The 26,472-nt window shown below is 45.4% G+C and overlaps 1 protein-coding gene across 2 annotated transcripts in view; it reads left to right on the top strand.

Moving 5' to 3' along the window:
• LOC126278798 (nucleolar and coiled-body phosphoprotein 1) overlaps positions 1–26,472 on the top strand; it is a 653,632-nt gene that overhangs the window by 604,954 nt on the left and 22,206 nt on the right. For both annotated transcript variants that reach the window (XM_049979075.1, XM_049979081.1), the window contains exon 5: positions 8,086–8,445. In XM_049979075.1, coding sequence (XP_049835032.1) covers positions 8,086–8,445 — 360 coding nt within the window. The remainder of the gene's footprint in view (positions 1–8,085; positions 8,446–26,472) is intronic.

Genomic DNA, 26,472 nt, shown 5'->3' with positions numbered 1-26,472 from the left:
GGGAGTAGTAGTCCAATGTCTTGGCCCTATTTCTGCTTTGAAATAATTCATTGACGGAGGCTTCTCTGCCCCGGGGACTGGGTATTTGTTCTCCTCATCATTTCAGCATCATTGTCATCAAATGGCAATACGTACGACAATTGTCTTCTTGTCTATCTGACGTGTACTGCACAGTCCCTTCCTCTTCCACGCATCCCTTCCTTTGAGCTTCCTGAAAAACGTACGCTATAATCTCGTGTTTCGAAATGTGTGTATCCGTATCTGTTCTGGTTGCCAATACGGGGAGTAGTAGTCCAATGTCTTGGCCCTATTTCTGCTTTGAAATAATTCATTGACGGAGGCTTCTCTGCCCCGGGGACTGGGTATTTGTTCTCCTCATCATTTCAGCATCATTGTCATCAAATGGCAATACGTACGACAATTGTCTTCTTGTCTATCTGACGTGTACTGCACAGTCCCTTCCTCTTCCACGCATCCCTTCCTTTGAGCTTCCTGAAAAACGTACGCTATAATCTCGTGTTTCGAAATGTGTGTATCCGTATCTGTTCTGGTTGCCAATACGGGGAGTAGTAGTCCAATGTCTTGGCCCTATTTCTGCTTTGAAATAATTCATTGACGGAGGCTTCTCTGCCCCGGGGACTGGGTATTTGTTCTCCTCATCATTTCAGCATCATTGTCATCAAATGGCAATACGTACGACAATTGTCTTCTTGTTTATCTGACGTGTACTGCACAGTCCCTTCCTCTTCCACGCATCCCTTCCTTTGAGCTTCCTGAAAAACGTACGCTATAATCTCGTGTTTCGAAATGTGTGTATCCGTATCTGTTCTGGTTGCCAATACGGGGAGTAGTAGTCCAATGTCTTGGCCCTATTTCTGCTTTGAAATAATTCATTGACGGAGGCTTCTCTGCCCCGGGGACTGGGTATTTGTTCTCCTCATCATTTCAGCATCATTGTCATCAAATGGCAATACGTACGACAATTGTCTTCTTGTTTATCTGACGTGTACTGCACAGTCCCTTCCTCTTCCACGCATCCCTTCCTTTGAGCTTCCTGAAAAACGTACGCTATAATCTCGTGTTTCGAAATGTGTGTATCCGTATCTGTTCTGGTTGCCAATACGGGGAGTAGTAGTCCAATGTCTTGGCCCTATTTCTGCTTTGAAATAATTCATTGACGGAGGCTTCTCTGCCCCGGGGACTGGGTATTTGTTCTCCTCATCATTTCAGCATCATTGTCATCAAATGGCAATACGTACGACAATTGTCTTCTTGTTTATCTGACGTGTACTGCACAGTCCCTTCCTCTTCCACGCATCCCTTCCTTTGAGCTTCCTGAAAAACGTACGCTATAATCTCGTGTTTCGAAATGTGTGTATCCGTATCTGTTCTGGTTGCCAATACGGGGAGTAGTAGTCCAATGTCTTGGCCCTATTTCTGCTTTGAAATAATTCATTGACGGAGGCTTCTCTGCCCCGGGGACTGGGTATTTGTTCTCCTCATCATTTCAGCATCATTGTCATCAAATGGCAATACGTACGACAATTGTCTTCTTGTTTATCTGACGTGTACTGCACAGTCCCTTCCTCTTCCACGCATCCCTTCCTTTGAGCTTCCTGAAAAACGTACGCTATAATCTCGTGTTTCGAAATGTGTGTATCCGTATCTGTTCTGGTTGCCAATACGGGGAGTAGTAGTCCAATGTCTTGGCCCTATTTCTGCTTTGAAATAATTCATTGACGGAGGCTTCTCTGCCCCGGGGACTGGGTATTTGTTCTCCTCATCATTTCAGCATCATTGTCATCAAATGGCAATACGTACGACAATTGTCTTCTTGTTTATCTGACGTGTACTGCACAGTCCCTTCCTCTTCCACGCATCCCTTCCTTTGAGCTTCCTGAAAAACGTACGCTATAATCTCGTGTTTCGAAATGTGTGTATCCGTATCTGTTCTGGTTGCCAATACGGGGAGTAGTAGTCCAATGTCTTGGCCCTATTTCTGCTTTGAAATAATTCATTGACGGAGGCTTCTCTGCCCCGGGGACTGGGTATTTGTTCTCCTCATCATTTCAGCATCATTGTCATCAAATGGCAATACGTACGACAATTGTCTTCTTGTTTATCTGACGTGTACTGCACAGTCCCTTCCTCTTCCACGCATCCCTTCCTTTGAGCTTCCTGAAAAACGTACGCTATAATCTCGTGTTTCGAAATGTGTGTATCCGTATCTGTTCTGGTTGCCAATACGGGGAGTAGTAGTCCAATGTCTTGGCCCTATTTCTGCTTTGAAATAATTCATTGACGGAGGCTTCTCTGCCCCGGGGACTGGGTATTTGTTCTCCTCATCATTTCAGCATCATTGTCATCAAATGGCAATACGTACGACAATTGTCTTCTTGTTTATCTGACGTGTACTGCACAGTCCCTTCCTCTTCCACGCATCCCTTCCTTTGAGCTTCCTGAAAAACGTACGCTATAATCTCGTGTTTCGAAATGTGTGTATCCGTATCTGTTCTGGTTGCCAATACGGGGAGTAGTAGTCCAATGTCTTGGCCCTATTTCTGCTTTGAAATAATTCATTGACGGAGGCTTCTAATTATAAAATAAAATTGTATTAATTTTAATCTCCAAACACATTTAGACACCTTGTCTGACCTTTGTTTAAGAACATGATTTTTTTTTCTCAAGACGGAAGGTGTCACAGGATAAATACGTGTTTCGGAGAGACTTTCTCGTGACTATTTATAGCTTCTCTTGCCTTCTTTAATGTAAGTTATCGAGAACGATAGCAATTGAGACTTCCTGAAGAGAAAGGTAAAAATGTGTGCCGGACTGGGGCTCTTCGGATCCGGAACCTTGCCTTTTGCGGGTAATGATTGTACCGAACGAGCGACCCAGACAGGACTCGATACACTGCAGAGTGAGATGTACATACTGAACACAGTCCCCAAGGCTGTGGATAATATATTTGTTCGCAGTATCCATGTTATCGACAGTACTAGTTCAGCGAAGTATGCAGGGCAACTTTGGTGAAATGTGGAAGATAGGAGAGGGGTACGAGGTAGGTCGTGAGTCGGAGTTGGTGTCAGCTCTGCTGACTGACCCTAGTGCGGTGCTGGAGTGTGTTGCTTTCACCTTTGATGGTTTCGCCAACTCACAGCCAAACTATCGTCTTCCAACCTAACATAGATCTCGTCGGAAGAATGAGCAAACCAACTTGAAACTGGTAAAAGAGAATCGAATTATCATAAAAAAGTGACTAGTTGCAGTTTTTTCACCCTTTCAACATACGTTAAAACTAACTCGTTTTAAAACGTATGGTAGACTACAGCTCGCTACGGTGCATTGCTAGGCAGGAAAGAATTTCTTAGGGTCCCAGCAAGAGCCCTAGGCTCCACAGAAATGGGTCTCCGCAGAAGTGTCACTCAGCTCAAGTTTTCAGACCCTCTTTTGTCGTGCCTGGATAGCTCAGTCGGTGAGAGTACTATCCACGAAAGGCACGGTTCCAGGTTCCGGGCCGGCCGATGGGGCCGTGCGGTTCTAGGCGCTACAGTCTGGAACAGCGAGACCGCTGCGGTCGCAGTTTCGAATCCTGCCTTGGCATGGATGTGTGTGATGTCCTTAGGTTAGTTAGGTTTAAGTAGTTCTAAGTTCTAGGGGACTGATGACCTCAGATGTTAAGCCCCATAGTGCTCAGAGCCATTTGAACCAGGTTCAGGTCCCTGTCCGGCAAACGGTTTTAATCTTCCAAGAAGTTCCAGAACAGCACAACCTCCTCTGCTGACAGAATAAGTCTTTCTGCAAGGTAGCCTAACGCTGATTTCATGTTTGTAATAAGGGAGGTGCGAATCGTAACAAAATGTTTCCAAATCTGCTCTTCTGATGTCTTTTCAGACATCAGGAGTCTTCTAGATTTGCTTTATTTGTGGCCCTGTCCGTCTATGGTATATCCACGAGTCTTCATTAGCTCTCCAGAGTGTTTTCAAGAGCAACGAAGAATCTTGAAGGCATCTATAAGGAGGCAGTCAAATGAAAGTTAGAAAAATGGAAGAAAGTACGTAACCTGTTTATTATTTGGAAAGTAAGGGACTGTTAATACGTGAATCGTATTGAGAGACAATACGGTCAGTGCCTTTATGGAAAAACGTTGACCTACGTATGATGGTACTCAGGCATTGACATCGACGGCTACGAATGTCTTTACGGCTCCAAAATATGGAATCTCAGGGGAGAGATCGAGACTGTTTGAAGGACGTGTAAGGGCTTCCCAGCAAAACTTCTTCAGCGTAGTCCAACCAAGTTCGGCAAAATGAGAGCCCGTACACGTGTTGTCAAGGTTGTTTCGACGAGGCTGTAGAAGTTTGGTTGGAAAGGCCCTATACTTCCTCCGTACAGTCTCCATCTCTCATCAAGCGATTTCTTCATTTTTGGAACCCACAAGAGAGACATTACTGGCCGTCGAATTGCTTCGGACGAAGAGATGCTCTCCAGGGCATAATCATGATTCCGTAGGCAACCGCAAACATTGTTCTACGAAGTGTTTGACCGTCTTGTCTCAAAGTGGAATAAATGTATTAACAGTTACGGCGATTACTTTATATTAATAAACTGATTACAAACTTTTCTCGATCTGTCTCGTTTTCGCTTGACTGCTCTTTATACGAATTCATTTAGAGCTTCACTGCCATCTCTCATACACTGAGCTGACAAGTCACGGGATACCTCGTAATATCGTGTTGGACCTCCTGTTGTCCGGCCTGGTGCAGCAACGCGACGTGGTATGGACTCAACAAGTCATTGGAAATCCACTGCAGAAATTTTGAGCCAAACTGCCTCTATAACCGTCCATAATTTCGAAGGCGTTGTAAGGATTTTGTGCACAAACTGATCTCTCGATTTGTCGCACACATGATCGATGGTATTCATAACGGGCGATCTGTGTGGCCAAATCATTCGCTCGAATTGTCCAGAATGTTTTCTAAACCAGTCACGAACAGTTATGGCGCGGTTACATGGGACATTGTCATTCATAAGAATTCCATCGTTGTTAGGAAACATGAAGTCCATGAATGGCTGCAACTGGTCTCAGAGTAGCCGACACAACCATTTCCAGTCAGTAATCAGTCCATTCCACGTAAACACAGCCCACACCGCTAAGGAGCATCACCAGTTTGCACAGTGCCTTGTTCATAAATTATTTCCATGCTCTCGTGGGGTTTGCGCCACATTCGAACCTTACCATCAGCTCTTACCCACTGAAGTCGGGACTAGTCCACCGTTTTTCAGTTGACTAGGGTTCAATCGATCTGCTCACAAGCGCAGGAGAGGCGATGCTGGCGATGTCGTGCTGTTATCAAAGGCAATCGCGTCGCTTGTCTGCTGCCGTGGTCCATTAACGCCAAATTTCGCTGCAGGGTCCTAACAGATTGCTTCGTCGCACGTCCCACTTTGGTTTCTGCGGTTATTTCACGCAGTGTTGCTTGTATAGTGGCAATGACAACTCTACGCCGACGCAGTTTTTCAGGTCGTTAACTGAAGGTCGTCGGCCACTGCGTTGTCCGTGGTGAGAGGTAATGTCCGAAATTTGGCGTTCTCGGCACGCTGTTGACACTGTGGGTCTCGAAATATTGAATTCCCAAACAATTTCCGAAATGAATCTTCGCATGCGTTTGGCTGGAACTACCATTTCGCGTTCGAAGTCAGTTATTCACGTCGTGCGCTCCTAATCACGTCGGAAACCTTTTCACATGGATCGCTCGAGTACAGATGACAGCTCCGTCAATTCTCTGCACTTTTATGGCTTGTGTACGCGATGCTGCCGCCGTCTGCATACGGGGTGGTCCATTGATAGTGACCGAGCCAAATATCTCACGAAATAACCGGCAAACGAAAAAACCACGAACAACGAAACTTGTCTAGCTTGAAGGGGGAAACCAGATGGCGCTGCCACAGGTCATGAGGATATCAGGTGCGTTTTCTTTAATAGGAACCCCCATTTTTATTACATATTCGTGCAGTACGTAAAGAATTACGAATGTTTTTGTTGGGCCACTTTTTTTCGCTTCGTGATACATGGTGCTGTAATAGTCACAAACGTATAAGTACGTGGTATCACGTGACATTCCGCCAGTGCGGACGGTATTTGCTTCGTGATATATTACCCGTGTTAAAATGGACCGTTTACCAATTGCGAAAAAGGTCGATATCGTGTTGATGTATGGCTATTGTGAGCAAAATGTCCAACGGGCGTTCGCTATGTATGCTGCTCGGTATCCTGGACGACATCATCCAAGTGTCCGGACCGTTCGCCGTATAATTACGTTATTTAAGGAAACATGAAGTGTTCAGTTACATGTGAAATGTCAACTACGACCTGCAACAAACGATGATGCCCGAGTAGGTGTCTTAGCTGCTGTAGCGGCTAATCTGCACATCAGTAGCAGACCAACTGCGCGGAAATCGGGAATTTCAAAAACGTCGGTGTTGAGAATGCTACATCAACATCAATTGTACCCGCACCATGTTTCTATGCACCACGAATTGCATGGCGATGACTTTGAACGTCGTGTATAGTTCTGCCACTGGTCACAAAAGAAATTACGGGACGATGACAGATTTTTTGCACGCGGTGTAGTTAGCGAGTAAGCGTAATTCACCAACAACGGTAACGTAAATTGGTATAATATGCACTATTGGGCATCGGAAAATCCACGATGGCTGCGACAAGTGGAACATCAGCGACCTTAGCGGGTTAATGTAGGTGCGGCATTATTGAAGGAAGGATAATTGGCCCCCATTTTATCGATGGCAATCTAAGTGGTGCAATGTATCCTGATTTCCTACGTAATGTTCTACCGATGTTACTACAAGATGTTTCACTGCATGACAGAATGGTGATGTACTTCCAACATGATGGATGTCCGGCACATAGCTCGCGCGCGGTTGAAGAGGTACTGAATAGCATATTTCATGGCAGGTGGATTGGTCGTCGAAGCACCATAGCATGGCGCGCACGTTAACCGGATCTGACGTCCCCAGATTTCTTTCTGTGGGGAAAGTTGAAGGATATTTGCTATCGTGATCCACCGACACCGCCTTACAACATGCGTCAGCGCGCTGTCAATACATGTGCGAACGTTACGGAAAGCGAACTACTCACTGTTGAGAGGAGTGTCGTTACACGTATTGCCAAATGTATTGAGGCTGACGACATCATTTTGAGCATTTATTGCCTTAATGTGGTATTTACAGGTAATCACGCTGTAACAGTATGCGTTCTCAGAAATAAGTTCACAGAGGTACATGTATCACATTGGAACAACCGTAATAAAATGTTCAAAGGTACCCACTTCCTGTATTTTAATTTAAAAAACCTGTCTGTTACCAGCTGTTCATCCAAAATTGTGAGCCATATGTTTGTGACTATTACAGCGCCATCTGTCACGAAGCGAAAAGAGTGGTCCAACTAAAACATTAACATTTCTTTACGTACGACACGAATATGTAATAAAAATGGGGGTTCTGTTTTTTTTAAAACACGCAGTTGATATCCGTTTGAGTAATGGCAGCGCCATCTAGCGGGCCAGCCATAGCGCCATCTGGTTTCCCCCTTCAAGCTAGACAAATTTCGTTCTATGTAGATTTTTCGTTTTACGCTTATTTCGTGAGATATTTGGCCCGGTCACGAACAGTGGACCACCCTGTATATGCATCTCACTATCCCACGTCTTTCGTCACGTCAGTGGGTATTGTTCTAGTTAGATGTCGTATACGTCGCTTTTGAAAAAAAAGTAGCATTTGTGTCTTGCGGTCATGTAGGCTCAGGAGTGAGGCGAGCTTGCGCAGGACGGAATGCAGTGAAAGTTTCCGTGTGGAGCGGCGTGCCAGCGAGGCGCGAACTATGGGCGGTAAGAGCTGGCCGCACCAGTGATTCGGCGCGGGCGTTATCAGCGGACCGTCACGTCGCCTCTCTCCCTCCTTTCCTCTCCTGCCCCTCCCTAGCCTGCCGTGCTGCGGGCCCTCGGCCGGCGGCCTCCGCAGACGCAGACAGCCCGCCTGCTGAGCCGCGATGCGCTATGTCCGCAGGCCAGCTCGTCGTCGGTGGTGGTGGACGAGGCGGAGGACGAGCTGTGGAACCTGCTGGACGTGATCCAGCGCAAGGGCACGCGCCTGCGCGACGAGGTGGCGCAGCTGCAGCAGCGCCTCGCGGGCTCCGCCGCCCCCGCGCCTTCTGCCCCCGCCGCCGAGCAGCAGGAGCGGCCGCCCCCGCCACCGACGCCTCGTCCGCGTCCGCGGAGGCCGCTTGGCGCTCTGGACGCCGTGCTCAGCGGGCCCTCCACGCTGCCCAGGGCGCGCCCCGACGCGCGCAAGGTGGCCGCCATCCTGCGAGAGCTGGATCCCGTCGAGCTGCAGAGGCACCTGCTCACCACCACCGCGCACAACCAGGTGGGTACCACCTCTCCGTCTCTCTCATCAGCACGTATTCTGTCCGAGAACACCTTCAAATAGCCGCTGAAGCAATATCTATTTACCCAATTTGTTTTTAATTTTGAGATTACACTCGCCATGAATTTCTTAAATGGCGTCTTCACCATTTTGTTACGTGGCTTACTCCAAAAGAAATGGACGCTATTTTTGTAAAAATAATTTTAATTCTGCCTGTGTGAAAGTTTTACAGTGTGTAGATACATCCTTCCCGCTTGTTTCCAAACTTAGTTCAACCTGTTCCCGCGAGTGGCGCCATCTACATCCATACTCCGCAAGCCAGCTGACGGTGTGTGGCGGAGGGTTCCCTGAGTACCTCTATCGGTTCTCCTTTCTATTCCGGTCTCGTATTGTTCGTGGAAAGCAGGATTGTCGGTACTCTTCTGTGTGGGCTCTAATCTCTCTGATTTTATCCTCGTGGTCTCTTCACGAAATATACGTAGGAGGGAGCAATATACTGCTTGACTCTTCGGTGAAGGTATGTTCTCGAAACTTTAACAAAAGCCCATACCGAGCTACTGAGCGTCTCTCCTGCAGAGTCTGCCACTGGACTTTATCTATCATCTCCGTAACGGTTTCGCGATTACTAAATGATCCATCACAGCATGTCTTCAAGATGGCTGTCTAGTGTTGGCAGAATAGCCAACACCGTGTTACTAGAGGCGGCCGAAATGTACGCATTGTAGCTCATGCAGGCTGCCGTGAGGAGCGAAGGACTATACTGAAGTGAGGTAATATTATCTGTTCAGATTATAGTAACTGAATATGGCGCCTTGCTAGCTCGTAGCAAATGACGTAGCTCAAGGCTATGCTAAACGGTCGTCTCTGCAAATGAGAGCGTATGTAGTCAGTGAACCATCGCTAGCAAAGTCGGCTGTACAACTGGGGCGATTGCTAGAGTGTCTCTAGACTAGACCTGCCGTGTGGCGGCGCTCGGTCTGCAATCACTGATAGTGGCGACACGCGGGTCCGACGTACACTAACGGACCGCGGCAGATTTAAATGCTGCCACCTAGCAAGTGGGGTGTTTGGCGGTGACACCACAGGCTGCTACACTTGATGTTCGTCAGAAGCAACTAGCTGTCATAGAATTCCTGTGCTGTGAAAACTACGTAGTGGGAAACATGCACAAGAGGTTGAAAAGGTATATGTAGATGCTGCTGTCGCTCGCACTATAGTTAGTCGGTGGGCAAGCAGGTTACGTGATGAAAGCGGGCACGGCAATATTGAGGATTGTCCTCGCAGCGGCAGGCCTCGTGCTGCACACATTCCAGACAATGTGCAGAGAGTTAACGAATTGGTGACTGCTGACAGACGCATCACATTGAACGAATTTTCACGCTATGTTGGGATAGGGGAAGGAAATGTTTGCAGAATACTGAAAGAGTTGGCGCTAAAAAAAGGTTCGTGCCAGGTGGGTTCCGAGGATGTCGACAGTGGCTAACAAAGAAACAAGAAAAACGGTATGCAGCGATCTTTTGGAACAGTACGAGAATGGTGGAGATGAATTTCTTGGAAGATTTGTGACAGGTGGTGAAACATGGCTCCATCATTTTTCACCAGAGACGAAGAGGCAATCAGTGGAGTGGCATCATGCAAATTCACCCAAGAAAAAAAATTCAAAACCACACCATCTGCTGGAAAAGTTATGGCTACGGTCTTTTTCGATTCCGAAGGACTGTTGCTTGTGGATATCCTGCTAAGTGGAACCACCATAAATTCTGATGCATATGTGACGACACTGAAGAAACTTCAAGCTCGACTGAGTCGTGTTCGACCACATCTGCAAAAGCAGTATGTTTTGCTGTTGCACGACAATGCACGGCCACGTGTCACTCAAAAAACCATGGAAGCGATCACAAAACTCGAATGGACAACACTGAAACACCCGCCTTACAGTCCTGACCCGGCTCCATGTGACTATCGTGTCTTTTTGGAAACTGAAGGACACTCTTCATGGAACAAGGTTTGAAGATGATGACTCCCTTGTGCACGCTGCCAAATAGTGGCTCCGAGAGGTTGGTCCAGAATTTTACCGTGCGGGTATACAGGCGCTGGTTCCGAGATGGCTTAAGGCAGTTTAGAGGGATGCAAATTAGGTGAAGAAATGAAAAAATTGTTCCTAAAGGATGTATCTACACACTGCAAAACTTTCAAACATGTAGAATAAAAGATGGATTATGAAAAAGATAGTGTGCAGTTCTTTTGGAGTGACCCCCGTAAAATGAAACTATGTGGACCAGAGACCTTTAAAGTTTCAAACAACGGTGATGTCTATATGCACACTGAGGTGTCGAATGAAAATTTGTACCATTGTCAGTAATCGAAACCGGTTCTGCTGCTCATTAGGCAATCTAACCCCTACACCACTCTGACACAGTAGCTTTGTGCAACTGCATGGACTACCCTAGCGCGCTTCCCTCCTCAGTGCAAATTTCCATTCACGCCTGAGCCACTGGTATTACCCCTTCATCTACATCTATGTGATTACTCTGCTATTCACAATTAAGTGCCTGGCAGAGGGTTCAATGAACCACCTTCAAGCTTTCTCTCTCTGCCGTTTCACTCTCAAACGGCGCGATGGATAAACGAGCACTTAAATTTTTCTGTGTGAGCCCTGATTTCTCTTATTTTATCGTGATTATCATTTCTCCCTATGTAGGGGGTGCCAACATAATGTTTTCGCAATCTGAGGAGAAAGCTGGTGACTGAAATTTCATGAGAACATCCCGTCGCAACGAAAAACGCCTTTGTTTTAATGATTGCCACTCCAATTGATGTATCGTGTCTGTGGCACTATCTACCCTATTTCGCGATAATACAAAACGAGCCGTCGTTCTTTGAACTTTTTCGATGTCATCCGTCAGTCCCACCTGATGCGGATCCCACACCGCCTAGCAATACTCCAGAATATGGCGGACAAGTGTAGTGTGAGCAGTCTCTTTAGTAGATATGTGTAGTAGATCTCGAATAGCATTTCCGAGGCTCTCCAACTGTATTGGAATAGCACCTAACTATCGAGCAAAATTGGGGATCCTGCCGAAAACCCAGGCATAGGTTCCTGCTTGTATACATTTTTCAGACCTAAAAACATCTCTCGAATCGTAAAGTTTCATTTAATTACATTACCTGTGCCTGGGTTTCAAGCAGGATCCTCCATTTAGTTCGATGCTGAGTCGCTAGTCAAATACAGTTATAGGACCTTTGCAACGCCACTTGGGCTTGTGGGGAACACCACCACGCTCAGGCCTGAATGGGAATTCGCATTCAGGAGGGAATCGTGCTGGGGTCGTCCGTTCAGTCGTGCAAAGCCACTGTGCCACGGTGGCGTAGTGGTTAGCGCATCTGCCTAGTGAACAGCAGATCCGGATTCGAACCGTGGCCTTGGTACTAATCTTCATTCTGCATGTATGCTATTTTATTATTTGTTACAGTTTTCGCGATTGAGACGTAAAGACATTTTCAAGTAGGTAGCTACAATCAATTTAGGGCCTATGCACTAAAGTTGGATATTCTACTGACATCAAGCATACGATAACTGGCAAAAAAAAAGACTGATTTTGTATTGGACAAACAGCGCGGGCCTCAAGATGAAACGCTACTCTGCAGAGCCATGTGACATCTCCTCTCTCCATCGCCTCTGTCCTTTCAACTACATGAGCTTAAAATCTGCGCAGCTCCGGAAGGTGCAATTCACAAGGTCGGCTTAATCAGAAGTGATGGCATGTACGTGTCCAGCAGCATATTTCGAGCACTGACACACCCATGAAATCGCAGGGACAAGAGCATTTTACTCGCAGCAATTTGAGCTGTTCCTGCCTAACCAGACTTTTGGAAATCGCAGCATACTCGGAAATAAACAACTGAATGTTTGTGACAAGTAAGAATATGAATTGTAAACGTTTTTTATTCCAGTCTTTGATCACAATATGAATTCTTTAGACGATGACCGGTTTCAGTCCGTAATGATAATCTTCAGATCTGTTTTTACACCATGTCCTAAAGTGATAAGGCCATAATGGCATCGTCAAAACATATGAATACAATCAGCGTGGCATCGTCATATAGATCTAAAATAGGGTGTAGAATATGAATAGGTGTGAATATGAGTTTTATTGTTGCTCGTAGCTGCCTTTTTAGGTTGCTTCCTAACCACACGCTCGGAAATGGCGACATATTCGGAAAAAAGGCAAACATTTGTGACAAACAGGAATACAGATGTCACTGCTGGTCGTTTCACTCTCAGCAATTTCATCTTCCGTTTTCGAGGCACAAAATTGAAGCAGCTCATTCCTGAGAGTGCGCTCTTATATGTAAATAACGTCGAATATTGCAGAAGATATTTGGATTGCCTTCATAACAAAGTCGCAGCTTTATTAAAAACGCTAAGATGATAAAAGAAACTGAGTGGAGTACGACACAAATCTACGGCCTTAACCACTACGTTACACCAAAGACACACGCCTTTTAACGTTAGTGTTTTTCTTCTTACTATCTATTGGAGGCTTACATCGGCAATGTGTCATTGACATTTAATTATGCGAAACGGTACCAAGGGTGAAGTGGGCCGTTGCTTTGAAAGTGCATACTGCAAGTTATATTCAACTTAACCAGTATACCATTTGTAGGATCGATTTGCACCTCCTACTGACAGCTCCAAATGGGCGGGGGGGGGGGGGGGGGAGGAGTGTGGGTGTAGGTGGATAAGGTGAGCCGCGCAGACATTGTTTGCTCATTCTCCTGCCGACCCCTCAGTCGGAAGATGGCCTTTTTGTGTCCTATTGTGTATACGCAACCCGTCAAAACAATTTTGAAAGAGCTCCAGATTAATGTGAAATTTTGAGTGAAGCTTGGAAAGGCTGTCGCACGGAGAACAATTCTTTATTGAAACAAGGGCACGGTGATGAACGTCTTTCATGCACCCAAGTTTTTGAGTAGTTTTAGCGGTTCGAACAGGAACGAGAAGGGATTGAAGAAAAGTCACATTTAGGGCACCCCCAACCTCAACATCGTGCGAAAACAGTTTGCGATTTAATCCGAAAAGAACTTCGTTTGAGTATTCGTGTGGCTGCTGATATTGTAAGAATAGACAAAGAAACAGTTCGACAGATTTAGATGAACATTTTCAAATCAGGAAAGTTTGTTCGAAAATGTCGCCAAAGTTCCTGATGCCTGGCTAATCGTTTTTGGCTTAGCAGGGGACCCCTGTGTTGGAACATCCCCCTACTCGCCAGATTTTACTTCTTGTGACTTTCTTTCTGTTCTCGCAAGTGAAATTTGCGCTACAGAAATAATATTTGAGATAGTTGAAGTCGTGAAATAAAATGCGACGGAGACTATGAACATGCTTTCAATCAACATCATAATTCACAGTGGCAGGACTCTGGAAGGGCAAGTCCAGCACGACAGATAGAAGTAATTGAAGTCTGATCACCAAATCAACGACGGGCAAACAGTACAGGTAAACATCAAGAAGCTACAGGTTGGACAGAAAGTTCTGGTTAAATATCATCCTGTATCATCAAACACGGCTTTGAGCAATGGGGAATTGCAGTGGAGCGGTGTAAGGATCGTGGAGGGGAGTATTTTGAAGGGAAGAACACAAAACATATGAAGAAAGAATGGTAGAGAATGTCGTGTTCCTAATACAGGTTTTTTTGCCAGTCCTCGTATGGGTTTCTCATTACATCTGTGAAAAATGTGGATTGAGAAATAACAAAAGTTGTTCATGTTGTGTGAAAATGTAGATCTTGGAAATTATTTAAATCTGTTGAAGCTGGTTCCCTCCTGAAACTTCCTGGCAGATTAAAACTGTGTGCCGGACCGAGACACGAACTCGGGACCTTTGCCTTTCGCGGGCAAGTGCTCTGCCAGCTTCTGTAAAGTTTGGAAGGTAGGAGACGAGATACTGGCAGAAGTAGAGCTGTGAGGACGAGGCCTGAGTCGTGCTTGGGTAGTTCAGATGGTAGAACACTTGCCCGCAAAAGGCAAAGGCCCCGAGTTCGAGTCTCGGTCCGGTACACAGTTTTAATCTGCCAGGAAGTTTCATATCAGCGCACACTCCGCTGCAGAGTGAAAATCTCATTCTGGTTCCCTCCTGTTTTTGGCCAGTACAGTGCTCATAACTAACATCAGCAGATACCATGAATGTAGTTTCAAGAGATTTACATACCGGTAAACGGTCCGCACGGGGGCTGAGGGTGGCCGCTTTCGGATCACGGGGAGCGAGCGAGACCCGTATCGAATTAACGGCGAGGGCTGGCGGATCGGCAGCGTGGTTGTGGTTTTTAGGCGGTTCCTACATTCAGCTGGGTAAACGTCTTAGTAGTACCCACGTCCGACTTCAGGTACACACTACACAAACACCTGCGCTGCTTTCACAGTGACACAGATAACGGTCGTGAGACGACGTCGCCAGAGATCGCCGGATAACATGATAGACAGTTTGGTCACAGCGCATCCTATCTCCTCCCTCAGTTTTTGGCGTGATTAAGAAGTTTAAAATCTGTTCTGTGTATGAAGTAGGTTGTGTTTCGAGACGACTGCTGCAACGCTGCTTCCGCTATTAAAAAAGTGCCCATGCAGTTGAATGAGGTATACCTGCCTCGAAATAACGTGGTGAGTACTGTAAACTCGGTGACCATTTATTGGAATTATCAGACAAGTTTTACGAGTATGTGACATGAAGGGAAAAACTTTGTTACACACTCGAGATTATTGGTGGCGACCTTGAAAAACAAGATTGCAAACAACCTGTTTTGCTGAATTTATTTAAAGTACGCAGACCTACGACAATTAACCTTCAGTGATTGTCACTCAGCACACGTATGAAAGATAAAGTTCAGAATGAGATACTCAGAACATCTAAAGCACTGAAAAGCGCAAAAACATTCAACGCATTTGCAAACCACCTCATGAGCAGAATCACGACACTACTGGCATAAAAAGGCTAGTAAATAGTAATAATAATTTGTAACAGCTAAGGCCCAATTACAAGAACCCAAAAAAGATCCAGTACAGTAATTTCAAGCTTAAAATACACCACTTGACTCACTTCAACAAACTATTTTTTGAAGTTGTAATAGGCGCCTAAAATTTCCGATAACAATTTTGTGTAATTGTGGTTGCCAATGAAGCAGCGATTTCAGTCAGTAGATTTTGAATATATCCCGATTGTGGTATTTTTCTTTCTCAGGGTGCCACAAACTCGTGCTTAGACTAACCATACAAGTTTGTCACAGTCCATATTTCTCATCTTGTCGGTCGACATGACAAAACTTACTCTAATTTCACCGACTGTTGTCCGAAGTCTGTACGTTCGGGCAATGAGATCGGCTGCACGTACTGGCATATTGAGTTGGAAAGGCGGCCGTATTTCGCCGATGGCCGTTGTCGACGGTTTCCACCAATATCATTGCCACTGTGGTCGCAGCCTTAGGAAACGTTACCAAACTTGACCATGAAATCTACTGTAGATGCAGCAGATGGAGTACATAGGGGGGGGGGGGGGGGGGATCGTGGCCTCAGGAATGGCATCCAGCCACCAAATGCGGAAGAAGAAGAAGAAGAAGAAGGAGGAGGAGGAGGTCGTTGACAAGTGCTGTTTGGTCACCATGTGATCATCTGTTGTTAATTGTCATTCGAGATTTTTTGTGAATGTACTATGAAACAGGCAGTAGAACGTCTACCTTTAGTGTCTGTATTCATTCTAGCTTACCACTTGAAAATGACATACGATCTAAATTGCAGTTGTGGAAATTGTGGTAAGTAATACTGTCAATGGCAATATTTATTTGGATATATATCACTATGGCTCAGCGGTAAATTGCGAGACTTTAGGCCTAAAATCTCAAGTTCAATTCCCGTCATTCCTAGAATTGTTACGTCACTTGCCATTTTTTTTTCCTTCTGGCAGTGTTTGTTAATGTGAAAAATGCCATTTTGCTCCGCGTTTGAAATCCACGTTTAGCTGTAGCCCCCCCCCCCCCCCCCCCCCCTTCCTACCGCCAGCGTAACTGACTGGATAGGTCAGCTCAGAGGCAGAAGTCTCAGAGAAGCGAGGGCATACCGCTTCCATTACGATCATGCGTAGTAAAGCACTTAGGTGTTCAAACCAGCCGTGCGTTTTATGACTTTACTTATAGGGATGCTAACTAGAAACCTTAAAGGTCGTATAGCTTTTTACTGTATCATCTATTACTAGAATTTAATTTGACACTACTTTCGAAGAGATAGTAAATTCCAGCTAATTCGTTACTTACTGAGATACTAGTAATTGCTAACTAAATATTAACATACTAACTATTAAGATATTAGTCTTTTTCTTAACCACACTTGACTGCAAGCTTTATGCAGTCCAGCACTGGCATATTCTTTCTCGAATTTGGAAGGTCATTGCAGCTAACTTCTGGTATTCTTAAAAAGTTTCCACTGATACTTTCTGCACTGCTCTGAAGTTGCCTCAGTGACTCAACGAAGGACATAGGCTGCAACAAATACAAGTGTCCAGTCTTCTGTAATCTTTTCAGTAATGCATGTCCTCTTTCTTATACAGCCTTGTGTTGAAAGAAGTGAGACAAATCTTGCCGTTCTCTCCCTAATGTAGCTTGATAATTATGTTCCAGACAGTGTATCAGTACTTCAGAATTATCTTCGAGTAACATTCTTCGCATTTGAGTTTCACTTTCTACGAATTCTTCGTCTCAACATTGCGGAGTCGAAGCACCGTCTGTGGACCAAGTAAATTGTTTGAATGCCATTTTGCTTTTCGCATTTCCTATTGGTACCAACTCTGAAAGTCGACGACGAATTGCCTTTCCTCCTTCAGACACGTCTAACGCCACTTTCGCTTCTGCCGTCACCCAATTGAGGACGGCGTTTTGATTTCTGTTTGCCTGAAAGGCAGCAGTTTAGTCGTATATCTGGTCCAGTACTCCATCGACACGTGTTTCGTTCATTAAGTGGCAGAATACAAAATCATCAAACGCTTTGTGGAAGCCGAGAAACGTAAGATCCTGAACACAGCTGTTCGCATTTACACCCTTGTAACTCAGGGCGAACTGATTCTGCGCTCCCGCGTTTTGCGGAACGTACAAGATTATAGAGAAAGTTCAATACGTTGGCACAGTTACAATTTTCCTGCAAACTAGAACGGGGTGCGTCAGTGAGAAACGCCGACAGTTCAGCGAACATTATTAAACTACTGATAGCGTAGTGACCAGTTACATCACCTTATCGATATAGAACATGTGTATCTTATCGGGTTCAGTAGCCTTGTCTGTATAAATTAACTTCAATAGCTTTCCTACATTTCAGTCGCTCTTTCTGTATCAGCCACAAATGCTCTCGCGGCGACGATAATCGCAGGGTCCGCAAACCGATTGGGTTACACCAATATTTACGTTGTGCGTTTGTAGGAAGGCAAATGGGACCCCTTTGATTTCAGCGTGGCACAGTTAACACATTAGACTCATCTTCAGTTATCGTTCCTCCGATATTAGTGGCGTCGTCGTCGGAGTGTAAAGCAAGAGACACGGCTGCCTTGGCGCAGTTTCTCTGCATCCTCTTACTATTCATGAGTTCACAAACTTCGACCATTCACGCAGTACATAATATCTTCAGGGACATAGAACTCCACTTGTGGTACCTAACAGCATACACAATCACACGAAACATTATCCAACTATTATAAATAAGTAAGAAGTCATCGTCAGGCCAGTAATCAATGCCTGGTTTTGGATACAGTGGAAGAAATAAGGGAGGGTGGGTTTGTAATCTAGCACTGAAACGATGCCAATAAAACAGTCGTCAACACACAGTCCACTCCACTCGTATAGCACCAAGTGGGGTGGGGTACCTATCGTTCACATTCGGTGGATGGTGTCGCTGTCAGTAATGTGACTTATTCTCACGCCAAGAGGGGCCGCGCTGAGGTTTGGAACTTAATTTGCGAATCTGGCGCATTTAAATGACGACAAAAAACGCACGGTGCCGCTTCTGTCCCAATTACGTACACTGAATCAACATTAATATTGCCTTGTCAATAATTGTTTCGTAAATTTAATCTCAGATTGTTTTGAGGAATTCCTCTGTGTGTTTCGCACATCCAGCCTCAACAATAAAAATATAAGTTTGCTACAAAGAAAATTTGAAACACTAAAACTATTTCGATTACTTATTTGCTAATCTCTGCAGAAAATACCGGGGAGCAAGAAAGATTCAGTCTTACGCATTTAACTCCCGCTAACACAATTTTTTTTTATCTCGCGAGAATGAATATGAAGAACTTCACTGTTTCTTTGGTTTTCTGTCTTAGTTTCGTTCGCATTTGAGTCAATGCTGACTAGTTTAGAACATATTTTTGTTCATTTTCAGATCATTACCTTAGCATATGTCGGTGTTTTTCCGCACAGCAAACGCTTTAGCTTGAGTTCGATGCTGACACAAGTCTTAGATTATTTATCTTCTTCTTCGTTTTGTCGAATAACGCCCACATACGCTAAAGTAATGTTTGAAAGTGAACAAATACGCTCGAAACTCAAATGTGAAGGCAGCTAAGAGAATATTGAAGAAATAGAAATATGAAATGAAATTCGTGGTCCTTCTGCCAACGCTGTGCTGGAATTCCACAAATATTATACGTGCATTAAACACCAAAAGCGGTGGGTGACTTTCTTGGTCCGTGACCGATCAACCGCCGCTCACAACTTACCGAGACTGGTCGAGCTTGGATTCAAGGCGTGTATATCACGCTTGATGACTCCCAAATATGCTGAGTGTGATTTAGCTTCAACTCTTACTTACAAATTCGTGGCGCCCTCCATCGGTAATGCTGGAATTCAGTATGGTATTGGCCCACCCTTAGCCTTGACGACAGCTTCCACTCACGCAGGCATACGTTCAATCAGGTGCTGGAGCATTTCTTGGGGAATGGCAGCTCATTCTTTACGCAGTGCTGCACTGAGGAGAGGTATCGATGTCGGTAGGTGAGGCCTGGCACGAAGTCGGCGTTCCAAAACATCCCAAAGGTGTTATGTGGGATTCAGGTCAGGACTCTGTTCAGGCCAGTCCATTACAGGGATGTTATTGTCGTCTTAGCACTCCGCCACAGGCCGTGCATTATGAACAGCTGCTCGATCGTGTTGAAAGATGCAATCGACACCCCCGAATTGCTCTTCAACAGTGAGTAGCAAGAAGGTGCTTAAATCATCAATGGAGGCCTGTGCTGTGATAGTGCCAAGCAAAATAAGAAGGGGTGCAAGCCCCCCTCAATGAAAAACACGACCACACCACCGCCTTAGAATTTTACTGGTGACACTACACACACTGGCAGACGACGTTCACGAGGCATTCGCCATACCTGCCATCGGATCGCCACTCAGCATCGTCACTCCACATAAAGTTTTTCCACTGTTCAATCGGCCAATGTTCACGCTCCTTACACCAAGCGAGGCGTCGTTTGGTATTTACTGGATTGATTTGTGGCTTATGAGCAGCAGCTCGACCATAAAATCCAAGTTTTCACACCTCCCGCCTTACTGTCATAGCACTTGCAGTGGATCCTGATGCAGTTTGGAATTCCTGTGTGATGGTCTGGATAGATGTCTGCCTATTACACATGAAGACCCTCTTCAACTGTCGGCGGTCTCTTGTCAGTCAGCAGACGAGGTCGGCCTGTGCGCTTTTGTGCTGTACGTGCCCGTTCACGTTTGCACTTCACTATCACATCGGAAACAGTGGACATAGGGGTGTTTAGGAGTGTAGAAATCTCGCGTACAGACGTATGACACAAGTGACACCCAATCACTTGACCACGTTCGAAGTACGTGAGTTCCGCGGAGCGCCCCATTCTGCTCTCTCACGATGTCTAATAATCACTGAGGACACTGATACGAAGTACATGGCAGTAGGTGGCAGCACAATGCACCTAATAAGAAAAATGTATGTTTTTTGGGGGTGTCCGGATACTTTCGATCATATAGTGTATCAATTCAGTATTCAAATTGTTCCCACACCGAAGCAAAAATGTCATGAGTTACAGTTTCCACAGCTGCTGTTACACGATGTGTCTGTTCATTCATTGTTGTTGCTAGCGGGGGCGCATAAAAAGTCTTTTATAACCCCCCCCCCCCCCCCCCACACACACACACACAAGAAATAATTACATACAGCCAGGTCCGGTGACCATGGAGACCAGTGATGTAAGGCTTGGTCCATTGCGATCGATCCATCGTTCAGTAATCCTTTGATTTAAAAATACTCGCGCTTCCAGATGCCAGTGTGGCGATGCTCCATCCTGTTGGTAAATGAAGGTGTTCGAATCAGTCTCCAACTGTGGGAAAAGAAAGTTAAAACTCTCAAGTATATCGAGATATATGCTTCCTGTAAAAGTGTTCTCGACAAAGAAAAATGGACATTACACCTTTTCCCGTGAAACTGCAGAAAACACGTTAAATTTGGAGAGTCCCCCTCACGTTGTACAACTTCTTGTAGTTGCTCAATACCCCATGTTCTCACATTATGACAGTTCACCTTTCTTTCTAAATAGAATGTTGCCTCTTCGCTAAACACAAAGCGTGGAAGAAAACGTAGACACAAAACGGTTTCTGTTGTCCCGGCACCATTTTTACAAGTACTGAAGTGAAGTGGGCGCACACTGCTGCCACCTAGCGGGGACCATGTAATACTCGAGAGTTTGCTCTTTCCAACCTTACGTTGTTCACGAACGTACCTTAAATAACATAATAGTAATGATTTTTTAAAATCGGATTATTCTTTTTTATACTCCCTGTGTAGTGTATAGAATGGAAGGTAATTGAAAGAAATAACCAATGAAACGGACAGAAATGACTCTTTCAAAGATCATAATTACTCGGAAGTCACCGTGATGGATGATCGTGTCCTGGATGTTGTTCTTAAGGGGAGGTTTACTATCTTTGGCCCGAAAAAAACATGTTCTTTATCAATGTCAAATTTGGTGAAAATGTCAATTGATATTTCCTCTACAAGCGAGAATTTTTTCGATCGGAAATGTCGAACAGCAGAGGCGGAAGTGACGTCGGAACGAAACAAAATGTCGATGTAGACCTCCATGCGCGGTATGTCGCAGGTCAGCCGACTCGTCTGAAATCAAAATTGAGTTGACGTTAGCGAAGTACATAAGATTTTTTAGGAGTTGTACCTCGCTTAAGTTATTTGGACCAGAGGAAACAAAATGGCGGCCATTTGAAAAAATGGGTGTTTTCATCGATTTTTCGACTTCGCCGGCCAAGTAAAAATAGTGATAGCTGATGGATTGGACTAAAAGTGGTACTACTCAGAGACAATTTAGTTAGCTTCGTCGGAAACAAATGAATCATGCCAATCGGTTCAGTGGATTTGAAGTTACCATTCCGTGCGATAAAACAAAATTCATTTCGAGAAAAACGCGTTTGAAATTTTGTCTACATATAAATGTAATATTATGCAACTTACGTTCAATCTGCTATCCCGGGTCCATAAAATAGTCCTTCCTCTTCCTCACAGAGGGCGTTCTGCTCCATCTGGGCCATCCTTCGCTGCTCTAGATCAGCTCGTACGGTCGGTGACAAGCGGTTTTCGGCCACTTGAATCCGGTGGTCGTCCGAATGCTTGGTGAACTGCGTCGAATAGAGTCCCAGGCTGACGTCGATCGTTGTCATGGTCTTCAGAATCGCTGAATACCTTTTCGTTGAAGCTGCTCACTGCCAGGAAAGTCGCAGTCTCCACAGTCTTCGCAACAGAATGCAAATGCTTTGGGGCTAACTTTCAAACACACGTCTTCCAACTTATGAATTTTGTGCGTTTCCTCCCAAGCAGCAGTACAATAACTAGTCCTCTGAAAGAAAAAATCTCTTGCGTGAAAAAGGCCGATTTCAGGCAGGTGCATTTTTTGTTCATCCGCAAATAACAAACATTTCCGTTCTGTATTCGGAAGAACGGTTTCAGGGGTGGATCCTAAACACCTTTATGGATCCAAAAATGCAATTTAAAACAATCGATTTGTTGAACCAAAGGATATTAAACCTCCCCTTAATAGGGTATGTGTGTACGCCACGGACGGCGTGCATGCTCTGCCGTGTACTCCCGCGCTGGCCACAAGGATGGTACGGGGTTCGTGTCGTAGGGCGTTCCATTCCTCCAGGAGAGGGGGTTGCACACCAGCCATTTGCAGAATATGTTCTCGTTCCAGGAGCTCCTCCACCTCCGCTGTTCTATGCGGTCGCGCATTGTCAGCCATAAAAGTGAAATCAGAGCCGTATGGACACCCGAAATGACGCACATGGGGTAGTAAGTGTCACAACGACATTGACTAGCGGGTGTATCCTGTTCAAAGATTTTGGTGTCAATACGCGTACGTAGCATCGTGCCTTCCCGCACCATAACACCTGGACTACCAAAATAGTCATGTTCGACAGTGTTCCTGAATGCTGTAAGAGTTCCCATCTCTCACCATATGTGAGTACGTCCTTGGTAGTCCAGGTGTTGTTGTATGGGGAGGCATAATGTTTCATGAGAGCAAATCTTTTAACCGAGGTTACATTACATTTAACCGAGAAACGGCGCAAGCACGACACTTCCTATGGTTAACGTGGTGGAAGAAACCAGTTAGCATTGAAAACAACTTCCAATCGTCTCGGAATGGATAGATAAACAGGTTCTGTATGGTTTTCGAGGAAATGTAATACAATTCTTCGACCAAAATAGTGTCAGGGTCATGTAACGAAATGGAGGTAGGTAACGGTCATGAATCCTTCTCTCCAAAGCAGACCACAAAGCCTTAATAATATTGCGATCTGGCGTATGTGGTGTTCAGAGAAGATGCGACAATTCATCCTCCTCCTCCTCCTCGCAAAACCTATCTCAAAAGATACGACCTGTGTGAATAGATGCCTTATCATCTTGGAACACAGAATCACCATTCAGAAACTAGCGTTGTACTGCGGGATGGACCGGTTCAGTCGGAATAGCCACACGATCCTTGACAGTGGGGCGATCTTCCATGGAATACCACGATATGGCTGTCCAAATCATCACCGAACTCGTGCCATATTTCACCCTAGGGACGCAACTCGGCCAGAAGTTGGAAACAATATGAGACATTGCTCCAAAGTCCAAGTCTTGTGGCTTCAGCAGCACAGTTTCCTGTTACAGGCATTTGCGTCACTGACATGCTGTTCTAGAACTCCAGCTCGCGCTGCAATTCTCTGCTTCAGAAGCTCCCTTCTTTTTTTTTTTTTTGTTGATGACAGGGTTCCTGAGTGCGACATAGCGTTCTGCAGCGACTTCTGCAGCTATCGTCCTCGCAATCCTCTTGAATGACCGTCCGTCACGATCCTCAAAGTACACTATCGTTCGTGTTGTGATCTACCGGATGATGTTATTCCGTTATCCATGTATGTGGTATAAATCATCTATGCGTTGTGGCTCTTGAAACGAACAACACAGGTTCTCTTGGCCACGGAAGCACCCACCACACGAAAAATTTTCCCAAATTCAACTTCACTTAATTCCGTCTTAAATGTACTCACAACTACACAGAACACTTTCCTCATAACTGACGCTTACAACATATCAAGGACAATGGGCAGATGACGTTCGTGGTCAAATAAAACAGCGCAACCTGTAGGCTTAGCTAGCACCTGCATTTGTTGCGGTTTTTCCATGTTCCGTCCAACCTCTGTATTACTATTTGTACTGTACTTGTCCAAGTTTTTATTGTTCCTCTTCTTTTTCGGTTGACCCTAGTTAGAACATAATGTGTAAGTTTAGAAGGGCTTGGAAGACAATGCTTAGGGGGAGGATATGTGCGCTGCTACCTTCCACATTTACATTTATACTCCGCCAGCCACCCAACGGTGTGTGGCGGAGGGCACTTAACGTGCCACTGTCATTACCTCCCTTTCCTGTTCCAGTCGCGTATGGTTCACGGGAAGAACGACTGCCTGAAAGCCTCCGTGCGCTCTCGAATCTCTCTAATTTTACATTCGTGGTCTCCTCGGGAGGTATTAAGTAGGGGGAAGCAATATATTCAATACCTCATCCAGAAACGCACCCTCTCGAAACCTGGACAGCAAGCTACACCGCGATGCAGAGTGCGTCTCGTGCAGAGTCTGCCACTTCAGTTTGCTAAACATCTCCATAACGTTAGCACGCTTACCAAATAACCTAGTGACGAAACGCGCCGCTCTTCTTTGGATCTTCTCTATCTCCTCTGTCAATCTGACTTTGTACGGATCCCACACTGATGAGCAATGCTCAAGTATAGGTCGAACGAGTGTTTTGTAGGCCACCTCCTTTGTTGATGGACTACATTTTCTAAGTCTCTCCCAATGAATCTCAACCTGGTACCCGCCTTACCAACAATTGATTTTGTATGATCATTCCACTTCAAATCGTTCCGCACGCATACTCCCAGATATTTTACAGAAGTAACTGCTACCAGTGTTTGTTCCGCTATCATATAATCATAAAATAAAGGATCCTTCTTTCTATGTATTCGCAATACATTACATTTGTCTATGTTAAGGGTCAGTTGCCACTCCCTGCACCAAGTGCCTATCCGCTGCAGATCTTCCTGCATTTCGCTACTCTGTGTACTACAGCATCATCCGCGAAAAGCCGCATGGAACTTCCGACACTATCTACTAGTTCATTTATATATATTGTGAAAAGCAATGGTCCCATAACACTCCCCTGTGGCACGTCAGAGGTTACTTCAATGTCTGTAGACGTCTCTCCATTGAGAGCAACGTGCTGTGTTCTGTTTGCTTAAGAACTTTTCAACCAGCCATACAGCTGGTCTGATATTCCGTAGGTTCTTACTTTGTTTATCAGGCGACAGCGCGGAACTGTATCGAACGCCTCCCTGTAGTCGAGGAAAATGGCACCTACCTGGGAGCCTGTATCTAAAATTTTATGGGTCTCATGAACAAATAAAGCAAGTTGGCTCTCACACGATCGCTGTTTCCGGAATCCATGTTGATTCCTACAGAGTAGATTCTGGGTTCCCAGAAATGACATGATACGCGAGGAAAAAACATGTTCTAAAATTCTACAACAGATCGATGTCAGTTTTGCACATGTGTTCGACGACCCTTCTTGAAAACTGTGACTACCTGTGCTCTTTTCCAATCATTTGGAACCTTCCGTTCCTCTAGAGACTTGTGGTACACGCCTGTTAGAAGGGGGGCAAATTCGTTCGCGTACTCTGTGTAGAATCGAATTGGTATCCCGTCAGGCCCAGTGGACTTTCTTCTGTTGAATGATTTCAGTTGCTTTTCTCGTATTCCTGGGACACTTATTTCGATGTCAGCCATTTTTCCGTTCGTGCGAGGGAACTGCAGTGCGGTCTTCCTCTGTGAAACAGCTTTGGAAAAACGTGTTTAGTATTTCAGCTTTACGCGTGTCATCCTCTTGTTTCAATGCCATTATCATCACAGAGTGTCTGGATGTGCTGTTTCGATCCACTTACTGATTTAACGTAAGACCAGAACTTCCTAGGATTTTCTGTCAAGTCGGTACATAGAATTTTACTTTCGAATGCACTGAATGCTTCAGGCATAGCCCTCCTTACGCTAACTTTGACATCGTTTAGCTTCTGTTTGTCTGAGATGTTTTGGCTGCGTTTAAATTTGCAGTTAAGCTCTCTTTGCTTTCGCAGTAGTTTCGTAGCTTTGTTGTTGAACCACGGTGGGTTTTTCCCGTCCCTCACAGTTTTACTCGGCACGTACCTGCCTTGCGGGGGTATCGTCGGAACTGTTACGTGTTGGGCAGGCGCGTGGTCTGGGAAGAGCAGCGCCACACTTGTGAATTGGCCGTGTCGGAAAGCGAGGCTGGAGGCTCGCGAGTCGCCGATTTCTCCGCAGGCCAGGCCAGAACAGGCGCCGGCGCAGCTCCCGCACTCTTCGCCGTGCTTCATGGATGTACCAAATCACACTCTCGGCCCCCTCTTTACATCACCTCCTCATT

Source organism: Schistocerca gregaria, chromosome 1 (genome assembly GCF_023897955.1).
Source record: "Schistocerca gregaria isolate iqSchGreg1 chromosome 1, iqSchGreg1.2, whole genome shotgun sequence".
NCBI lineage: Eukaryota > Metazoa > Arthropoda > Insecta > Orthoptera > Acrididae > Schistocerca > Schistocerca gregaria.
Note: the sequence above shows the minus strand (reverse complement) of the source record. Positions and strands in the feature narration are given on the sequence as shown.